This window comes from Mytilus galloprovincialis, chromosome 13 (genome assembly GCF_965363235.1).
Source record: "Mytilus galloprovincialis chromosome 13, xbMytGall1.hap1.1, whole genome shotgun sequence".
NCBI lineage: Eukaryota > Metazoa > Mollusca > Bivalvia > Mytilida > Mytilidae > Mytilus > Mytilus galloprovincialis.
The window spans coordinates 49948026-49959295 of NC_134850.1; the positions used below are offsets into that span (position 1 = coordinate 49948026).

The 11270-nt window shown below is 31.1% G+C and overlaps 1 protein-coding gene across 2 annotated transcripts; it reads left to right on the forward strand.

Moving 5' to 3' along the window:
- The first annotated feature begins 5333 nt into the window (after positions 1 to 5333).
- LOC143057155 (uncharacterized) lies at positions 5334 to 10982 on the forward strand. 2 transcript variants are annotated; one of them, XM_076230402.1, is made up of 4 exons: positions 5334 to 5607; positions 7237 to 7378; positions 10060 to 10157; positions 10760 to 10982. In XM_076230402.1, exons 1-4 carry the CDS (start codon positions 5570 to 5572, stop codon positions 10791 to 10793), a joined length of 312 nt encoding a protein of 103 aa, XP_076086517.1. In that variant the 5' UTR covers positions 5334 to 5569; the 3' UTR covers positions 10794 to 10982. The 2 variants fall into 2 exon arrangements, 1 of the variants encoding a protein (XP_076086517.1); XR_012972651.1 differs by lacking the exon at positions 10060 to 10157 and having other exon boundaries at positions 5347 to 5607.
- The last annotated feature ends 288 nt before the right edge of the window (positions 10983 to 11270 follow it).

Consider the following 11270-nt stretch of genomic DNA (forward strand, 5'->3'; position numbering starts at 1 on the left):
TTTTGAAGTGTCTTTATTTTCATGCTGTGTACGGTTCTTTGTCATTAAACTTTTTTATACTGTTCGCTTCGTTGCTGCAAGTTTTTAATGAATTTTGCATGTGTTTAAGTATGCTTTGAACGTTGGTTTCCCGTTTGAATTGTTTTACACTAGTAATTTTTGGGCCTTTTATAGCTTGTTGTTCGGTGTGAACCAAGGCTCCTTGTTGAAGGTCGTACATTGACCTATAATGGTTTACTTTTTTAAATTGTTATTTGGATGGAGAGTTGTCTGATTGGCACCCACACTACATCTTCCTATGTCTATTTGATATGATTTTAACTAATATTCAGGTTTGAAAAATAATTAACAACCATTGTAATGCATACAGCAACCTATAATATCCGTTTTATTGTTGAAACACTCTTGGAGTATTTTGTACATAGTTCTTTTGTTAAAACGTCCACTTTACGACAAATAGTCTGTTGCACCACTGTCCCAGGTTAGGGGAGGGTTGGATGCCCGCTAACATATTCAACATTGCCAAATTCTGTATGTGCCTGCATGTCCGAAGTCAGGAGTTTGTAATTCAGTGGTTATACATAATTTGTTTTCGTTCGGTTTTTTTGTGCATAACTTAGGCCGTTAGTTTTCTCTTTTGAATTGACTTACAGTTGCCATTTCGGGGACTTGAATAGCTGACTTTGTGGTATGGGCTTTGTTCATTGTTGAAGGCAGTACGATGACCTATAATTTTTCATTTCATTGTTCTTTTTTATCTTCAAGGTATAAAGGTTATGCTTAATTTCCTCGAACATTACAGTCTTTTTACTGTGTGCCGAAATCCAACGGATTTGTCGTTCTGTATATTTTAAGCATCTTTTAAAAAGTCTATACCCAGCGATATGAATTTCATTCAAATATTGACCTATGTGTTTTACACCGTCTTATCTTCATGAAAAAAAAACACACATTAAAATTATCTGAAGAACAAACGATCTGGAATTGTTCTCTCGGAGATGGATATCGAGAACCCCGACAAACTCCATGTTCTTGATTTTTCTATCCCCGATATGGTAAAGTCCGATTGAACTATCATTCGAAAAAAAGTGTGGAACGTAGTATTTCTGGTGAAATGCAACATTCTATGTTACCAATGTCAGTATCTACCAGCATTTAGAGACACAAAAACTTTGTGATTTTCTTAACATTTGCCATTTCTAAATTGTCAGTATATATAAGAATATGATAGCGTTTAAATATGAAAACCCATACATGTTCCTTCATATTTATACTCAAATTAGGAAATAGGATAGACATAAGAAATGGATTGAATCATGCACGTGAAATATTAATGATTGCTGTTTTCCTAGCGTCCTATGGTTCATAATGTATACATGTACTTTATTAATTGTCAACAAATACAGTTTGAAAGTCCTATAATCAAATTTGATCGGGATGAGATAGTGAAGGTAGAGGGATCCTCCCTCCGCCTGAATCCCGATTCCCTCCGCCTGCGTCCCGGTTCCCTCACTCCGGAATGGTCCGGACCACTCCGGAATATTCCGGACCCAGGTGAATCCCGATTCCCTCACTCCGGATTTGTCCGGACCACTCCGGAATATTCCGGACCTGGGTCTGAATCCCGATTCCCTCACTCCGGAATAGTCCGGACTGGTCCGGAATATTCCGGAGTCACCTCGGCTCCGGACTCCGACCACTCCGGAATATTCCGGACTCATTCACCATGCCCAATTTTGAAATTGCCGTCCAGTCCGGAATATTCCGGAGCACATTTTTATGGCCTTTTTGTGTTTCAGGAGAACGTTTAAATCAAAATCAAGGAAACATTCGTAAAAATAACAGATTGAAATCCCTTTTCGGTGCTTGAAATTAAAATTCAGTCTAATAATGAGTTCGTGCAGTGACAAATGTGTGTAGTATTTTCATGATGAGAGTTATACATTAAATAGGATTCCAATAGCTTGTTCCTGTGATGATATATATAAAAAGTGACAAGAATAAGAAAGAAATATTCAAGTTAAAATTTGTTTAACAATTAAAAAAGAGAGATATATGAACATTTGGTATTCAAATAAAATATATCTTTCTTGTATTTGTATACTTCAAATGCCCTTTAATGGGTCGATACATTTATCACGAAGCACTTTCTTCACTTCTTTCACATTCAATATAAATTTATTGTGGAATATAGAGGTCGTGATGACTATAGAAAATAAACTTTGAACATCAGGTTGGTCAAAGATTAAAATTTACTTTTTGTGGTTGTTGTTCCTTTTGTTTCTGGTAAAAAAATGATATCTGATTTTTTTTAACTTTAAATCGCAAAATAATTCTGGGATCTGTTTTACTTCTGAAATGTCTCTCTTTCAAATAATGGTGTCGTATATGTCCACTATGAAAAGTTAAACAAAACATAAATCTGACTCGTTGTTGAGGGCCTTACGACAACATACAGAGGATAACATTTAGTCATTGACAATCTTACATCTTACATAATATATAACAAAGTTTAAACTATTGTCATGAAGAAATAATTACATTAGATGTATGTTTCATTATACATTATTCTATTTGGCTACATTGCAATCTCGCGTTATTCCTTAGTCAACTTCATAACACAATAACATTTATCATTCATGATGACACGAGGTTCCACAAGAAAGTGCACATGTAAGTTAAATAAAAACTTGATGAAAACCGTGTTTTCATGATCCTAACTGAAAGAAATGTAATAATAAGTATTGAATGCTTCTTTTTGTAACTTCATAGGGTTGTAAAAGCGTTGACCGTGTGCACATTTTTAGACTTGTTTAGAAATTTACAATTTTCGCACAAAATGTACTTCGGACTACGCTTTTACATCCCAATGAAGTTACAAAAAGAAGCAGTCAATTCTTAAATAATGGTTTTTAAAAGCCGATTAGAAAAACAAATTTGACAAAAGCAACCGACCAAGGTTTCACATAAGCACTACATGTGTCTCTGGAGTCTCTGCATTATGATTTCACATTGATGTTGATTACAGAAACTCAATGATTATCATTATATAAACAAATGTAAATAATTTTTTTTCGTTATTTTGTTTGAAATCTGTGATAAAAGAAATACGTTTTATGATTGTTAAGTGACTTATAGACCCAATGGGTCGGGTGTATTTTATTGTGTATGTAAAATTCTATCAGATAACCTTTGGAGCAGTCATCAGTCTTTGAAGCATGCTCACTAAGGTTCTTTTGGTGATATCATTTTCCTATTGGTCAAAACTTTTTTTTTTGCTTTGACCAACTTTGGAGGAGTTATTTTCAAAGAATTGATAAAAAAAAAAAAAACAACACATAAGTTTACTTTCTAGCTCATCTAGAGCAAAGCATCATGTCAGGCATTGTCATTACTAAAAAACAATAAATTTCTTCTAATCTGAGAAACAATTCGACATTTTAGCAAAATGTTTTACTAATGATACTGATGATCCACCAGAATGTTATATAATAGAACCATACAAATACATGTACATGTAATAAGCAAAAACATGTACATGTAAAAAATACGTGGTATGATTGCCAATGAGACAATTCCCCACAAGAGACCAAAATGACACAAACATTACTTCAGGTCACCGAATGGCTTTGACAATGATCGAAGCTCACATCGCATTGTCAGCTATAAAAGGCCCGAAATGACAATGTAAAACAATTCAAACGAGAAAACGGCCTTATTAATATACAACAAAAAAAAAATACATGAAAAAATATTTTTTTTATGTGTTGCTCTCCTAGCTCCAAAATGTATCCAAAATCAAAGATCTGGAACATATTCTATCGTAACCATTTGGTAATTAATGCAATTAGTGTCTCAGTTAACACAATTAATATTATAACACCATATAGGAAAAACACAGAACTCCTTTTGTCATATTAAACACTGTCAAACATCCAAACATACTATCCACACTCATCTGTGTCCACACTTGTTGTGTATGTAATATATATTTTGAACTTTACTGAACTGATATATTACACATGTCACTATAATAAAAATTACTTACTTACTTACTGTAAACTGTTTTACCAATCTATATGAAGAAATGGAAATGTATCAAAACAACCAATTATCTAATTGGTTACAATTTTACCTAAAAATTTGTGATTTCAACCTATATGTCTATGTAAGGAATATTCGGAAACGCATGCTCATTCCGCCACAATGGCGATTATATATCACCTAACTTCATTCCATTTCATATTTATATATATTTCTTTTTGTTTGAAATTGGATTTTCGCCGTTTGCTATTTATAAGAATTATGTATAGATTGGAACTAGTATAACAGTGGTTAATGTATCATACATATATATTTTTAGGCCTACGCATGAGACATAAGAAATCTGTACAAATTATTAATATAAAACATAGTTACGCAAGGGAAATGATATGTTATAAGAAGCTACTTATCCTATTTCTGTGTTTGTTTCGTTTGTAGCAAAATGATTTTAGAGTAAAGATTCCTATGAGCAAAATTTAAAGACGTTTGATGATCAGCTATTAAAAGGACAATAAGAAGTTCCCCTTTCCAAATTGTTTTTGTTCTTGTATTTTTTTCCACACACAGACACATATAAAAAAGACGATGAGGTATGATTGCCAATGAGATAACTGTCCACAAGAGACCAAAATGACACAGAAATTAACAACTATAGGTCACCGTACGGCCTTCAGCAATGAGCAAAGCCCATACCGCATAGTCAGCTATAAACGGTTTTAAACTGAAGCAAATTATCTATTTTATTTATATTTTGATTAAAAACATTTTGGAATTACAAAACAATATTATGTCCATGGCAGTTGAGTAATTGATTATTGTTTGCTTTTTGTATCATGGCATATAATTCAAAAACATCCTTTGTTCGACCTGTTAGTCAAATGCATTTGTCGAAATATACTTGTTCACTGTTCGGTCTTTTAAAAAATGTTGTTTGTGCTGTATTTAGACCCCTCTACCAAGAAATTTGTTTTGCATGCACATGTGTAAAAAAAATCCAAAGCAATCATAGGTTTAACTTTCTTTAGACTTGTATATATATTACAACCTTATGTACAACCTTCAAACCTATGAAACATCAATTATTGATAGAAAAAATACCGTTAGACTAAGTGCAATTTGAATAATTATGTAACATAAACGATACAAATGTGTTGCAAACAGAACCTTTTGCCGATTGCACTTCAATTTATTTATTATGACAGAATACGGTATTTTTTTCAGTTTTAATTCGCGCATAATTTTAAAATACTTATAGTAAATGTAGGTTTAAGTGAGAAATAATATAATAAGAAATGCTATCTAGAATTCGAAACCATGCAGTAAATGCAATAGGCTGGTCCTCTATCTCTGATATACGGGTATCTCAGATATCCTTTAAAAGACAGGGAACAAGTCTTTCAATGTAGGTATTTTGATTGGTTTAATCAAAATGCTTTGGTTAAAGAAGTACTGTCATGTGTAGTTTTACAATTGAACTTCAACCGTGAGTGCGACAGTATTTCATCCAGCAAAAAGAAGATTAGTAATGGAATATCGTCAAAGAGAGAACAAAGATAGAATACGGTACGAATATTTTGGTTCTTCAAGTTGTTTTGGTTTTAACAGTTATAATTGATCAAATTAAATAAATATATTTTAATTTAAGATAATTTTCGTTAAGAAATTTAAAACAAATAATAGTTCGACTTCGGGACAGATTTAGGAATAGCATTGTATGAAGTATATAGAGTTCCCATTTTTAGGAAGGAGTCTCACCCTTGACTGAAACCCTTATTAACTGTTATTTTATGTTATAGAATAGAACGATTAAGTTTTCAACATTGTTAAATTGAAATTACATCTAAGAGTCCATGTGATTAATGAGACGATTCCTATGACTTTTCCGAAGATACATGTTTGATAAACGCACATGTTCTAAGTAAAAAAGTCATGTCCTCTAGTCCTAAAAGCGCTTTGAAAAAAGTCATAGGGGGCTATGTTCCTGCCTTATGTTTATTTTAGCTATCATCTACTTGAATTGATTCTACCCTATGGAGCCGTTTGTGACAGTTCTTATCTATAATAGATCACAATACCAAGAACAGATCAGAGAGCCCTATCTATTTTTTGGTAAACGGACCGAAAGTCACAGGACAAAAAGTCACAGGACATAAAGTCACCTAACAGTCACAGGACAAAAGTCACAAATAATCTGTTGACAATTGTTTGAATATATAAGAGAAATATCTTGAAATATTTACTTTTTAATACATATATTCATATTAAAGTTTAAGAAATGTGTCATTATACTTGAAAAATTAAGATTTATTTAAATTTTATAATGCAAAAGAAAGATTTCTTTGCACCATGAAGCCATTTAAGTGCCAACTGAAGCCACTTTGACATTTTGTTTTTTTAATAATTATTTGATCATCTTTGATATGTTTTTGATAAATTTTGTTTACAAGGTTGGTTTATTTACAATAGTTCAAGAAAAATACAAAAATATTTTTGTAGAAATAAGCGTTTTTTATTCAAAGAAAATATCAAAAAAAATGAATTGTGACTTTTTGTCCTGTGACTTTCTGTCTTACATTCTAGTTTTTTGGGTCCTCATTTAAATTATTAGTGAACTTTTTTTTAATTTTCGATTACGTTAAATATTTTATTCATTCTAATGATTTGATTAATTATGTTATGTTACAACCATTTCATTAACTTTTTAACAAAATAAGTTTTGATATGGTTGTTATTTATTACTGTATATTGCAAGTGACAAATATCCTCATTAATACTAAACCACATAGGTATTATTATGTAAGATTGTATAATGTCAGGTAAAGTCTGGTAACAACAAAAAAATACATGGACACTGTGTAATCCAATTTAACATTTACCTGTAATCTTTCGAAAGAAATTGTATTATGGTACGATCTTTTTACCTTTTTATGAGAGGTTTGGAGTATGAAAGCGGACACGTTTTTTCTTCTTCTCAAATACGTTCTTTGTCTCTAAATTTATTTTAAAACGCCCCTCATAGTAAGGGCCGCATAGAATGCCAGGTCTTTAAAGCTTACTATATGGTATTGGTTTTGTACATCGTTAAAGGCCATACTGTGACATATAATATATAAATCGTCTTTTGGTCGTATTTTTTGTGTCTTTTGCAAGTTTTAAATACGTAATGTATTTATATGCATGTTTCTTTTTCAGTTCAACATCCAATCCAAGAAAGGAAGTCTTTCTTTTTTATAAAATAGAGTCACCACTTAGTAACTTTTATGCCACCCGATTCGAGGTGTCTGGAAAGTGGTACACTATAGTACAGAGCAATTCTACTTATACAAAAAAGCCGGTAAGTGTTTTAGTGGTAATCTTATAACATGAAAATGAGAAAGTATACCGATTAACACGTTTAAAAAATATACCCAACAAATAACAGCGTATCCAGAACCTTGAAGTCGGTGTGTATGTGTGTGGTAAACGGACAGAAAGTCACAGGACAAAAAGTCACAGGACATAAAGTAACAAATTTGGTAGGACAAAAAGTCACAGGACATAAAGTCACAAATTTGGTAGGACAAAAAGTCACAAATATTTTGTTGACAATTGTTTGAATATATAAGAGAAATGTCTTGAAATATTTACTTTTAAATACATATATTCATACTAAAGTTTAGGAAATGTGTCATTATACCTGAAAAATCAAGGTTTATTTAATTTTAATCATTCAAAAGATATATTTCTTGGCACTATGAAGCCATTTAAGTGACAACCCACTTTGACATTTTGTTTTTTTAACAATTATTTGATCATCTTTGAATTTTTTTTGATAAATATTGTTTACAAAGTTAGTTTTTATACAATAGTTCCAGAAAAATACAAAAATATTTTTGTAGAAATAAGCGATTTTTATTCAAAGAAAATAATCAGAAACATGAATTGTGACTTTTTGTCCTGTGACTTTTTGTCCGTGACTTTTTGTCTGTGACTTTTTGTCCTGTGACTTTGTCCTACATTCGTAGGGGGGGGGGGGGGCGGGGTATTGCGATCTAAATTATATATCTAATAAACATTTATGTGAGTGTGCGTGGTAATGGTAATATTTTAGTCATTATAATGATTTAATTACGTTATATAACAATAATTTCATTAACTTTTTAAATGGCCTTGTTTCTTTGAAATTGGTCTACTTAATATTTTAAATTAAAGATGTCAGATCATCATTTCTATAGTTCTTTATCGTTATTTTTTTTTTAACATTTCACTTTTTTCTTTAGTCAATTGATCTCTATTATAATTGTCCTAAGCATGTATGTAATATTTGCCACTTGACGTTGAGTAACCAACAATCACCTCTTTAATCTGTTATAATCAGAGATAATAGAGATCAATTGCGGCTCTTGGGCTGATATTGAACCTAGGGCTGATAATACATGCGATATGAAAAATGCCATGTAATAATCTATCTTTTTATCATATTTACGGAAAGGCATGTGATAACAATCGAAGCATGTGATAAACTTTTCATATCAGCCCGCTAAGCACCAATTCGGAAAATATGGAAAATACTTTAATTTAATGCTATTATCATACGGTAAAAATCATATGTTATTTAGTCTAAGTATATGATAATTACATTTATCGGTACCATGCATTATTCTCTTTTCTTCAAACTACATCAGAGAAAAATAATATATGTCTCTAATATCATTCATATCCTCATAAATGATGACCCATGCCTAGCCTCATACATGTATGTACATGGTAATTGAAACAGGAAAAATATACTGTCATATATTACCGTATGCTTGGACTAATAGATAAATGTATTTATATATAAGTAGTTCCAGATTATGTTTAATAATATGCAATTGCGGTTTATTAATGATTATATATAAAACAATGACAATCAAATTCTTTTTTTGTGGAAAGAGGTTTGGGGCAGTATTTTTTAAATAAATTGTTGGTTTCCTTTGAAAATAGGAATGAAAAGAAAATACGACATTCAATTAGAAAATCTTGTTTGAAAAGAAAGTTTGATGTTGAATAAAATCACAAAAAGACAGTTTTGAAGAAAAAAAGTCACAAAAATTGGTAATGTGAGAATTTTGTTATGGAGACATATATTCCATATATCGATACTAACATTCTTGGCACTAAACATTTACTGATATGAACATATTTTGTGAAAACACAGAATTTGATTAGGTATTTCTTTCATGGTCAGATGATTTCACCTGTTAATCGATCTCAATTTGGGATATTGTGTATTAAAAATAGAAATTAATTTTTTTTTAAAATCGTACTTTTTCCAATCAACAAGTACATGTATATACATTTGTAGTTTTAAACATCAAATCTTTTAAAAAGAGACATTAGTTTACACACAGGTGTCAATATTTACACACTCAACAATAAATTGTCATAAATCACGCATGTTGAAGCTGGGATTAATTAACGGATAAAGTTAAGAAGTCAAATCAAGCTGCGATTTATTTCCGCTCTAGATTTATTAATAATTAATAATCTTTTATTCGTAAGCAATACAGCTTATAGAATTATAAATATTACAAATATTCAATTACATCAGTGAAATATATTTACATTTAAACAATTTAGTAAAAAATCATATAAGTAAGTATACCCATATAACAGAACAGCAGAGTATGGTAAAACTTAACACATATTAAGCATTCATAATGATAAAATTAATTACGTGCCTTTTTGGCCAGAAATAAAAGCTTCCCTAAATTGTTAAGTTCCTTTACATTATGAACAGATAGCAGTTGTATGAGTTTAAAATTCGAAGGTTTTCTCCAATAATATGGTTTGATAAATTTCTTTCGAAGTTCATTATACTTTTCACATACTAAAATAAAATGATATTCATCTTCAATTACAGTACTTGTTTATCACACATATTACAAAGTCTCAGATGTCTCTTAATATTATAAAATCGGTCAGTTTCTATATTCAAACAGTGAGCAGATATGCGATATTTACAAATAAATGGTTTATAAATATAATTTACAGCATGATCTAAATAAAATTGTAACAGACCCACCAAAGATTAAACATCTGAATGGGAGCGCGTTTCCTATCACATTATGCAGAGAAGCATTTTGGGAAAGGTAATAAATTACAAAAATATATTTTTATTTATCAAGAAGTAGAAAAATCTACATACATCTACACTGATGTTACGTTGCATTTCTTCTCGAACCATCGTCCTACTATCTCAGCAGTCAGCACAAACACAAAATAGCAAATACGCACTTAACAAAAGCAATTTGATAATAGCGACCTATGACAGATACTTGTTACAGTTTGAGAATACAGAAATATAAAAAAAATTATCTTGATGCCAATACAATCTGCAATTCATTGTCGTGTTAACAAGAACGAATTCACAGACCTTTGTTTCATATTGAAACAAAAAGTATCCATACTAAATATTGACTGATTTTCATATATCTGTAAAACTGAACATAATACAGGTACAATAGAAAAGGAGTTCCAAAACCGATAGTCACTGAAATTCTTCTGACGATCTTGCGTATCTTCTCAGAAAAAATGGTAGGTAAAATACTTATGTCACATATTAAAATGCATGTCGTAATGCTAAACCTTCATATCACATTTTATTTGTTTGTTTAAAATAGGTGTTTGAGAAAAAGGAATTGCATGCATTGATTCATTCTTATTTATTGAGTGTACATTTATATATTTCTAGTTCAGCAGTGACAAAACCCTTAAAAGGAATCTAAAGGCGACGTACCCAAAAATCCTGGCAGAATCCAGCCTATGGACCTGAAATTGGGGACTGGGTACGGACATACAGACCCTCATGCACATGACCCAAAGTTGTGGTGAGGACGGAACCGTCTTGGGAAAGCATGGTCCATGTTTAATTTAATTTCATTCGTTTGTCCTTTGATTAAATCACGTTAATGATACGTACTTTTCTTGTTTTTTTTTCTTCAAATTTCCAATTGTTACGTCATAAAAAGGCCTTATATATAAAAATGATGGGGTAAGATTGCCAATGAGAAAACTCTTCACAAGACGCCAAAATTAAGAACAAAAGTTCACCTTAAGGCTTTCAGCAATGATCAAAGCGTATACTGCATAATCAGCTTTAAAAGGTCCAGAAATGACAAACGTTAAACAATTTAATCGAGAAAAGCTAACCAATGCGACCTAAGCTATACACAAAACAATAAACCAAAAAGCAAATATGTGAC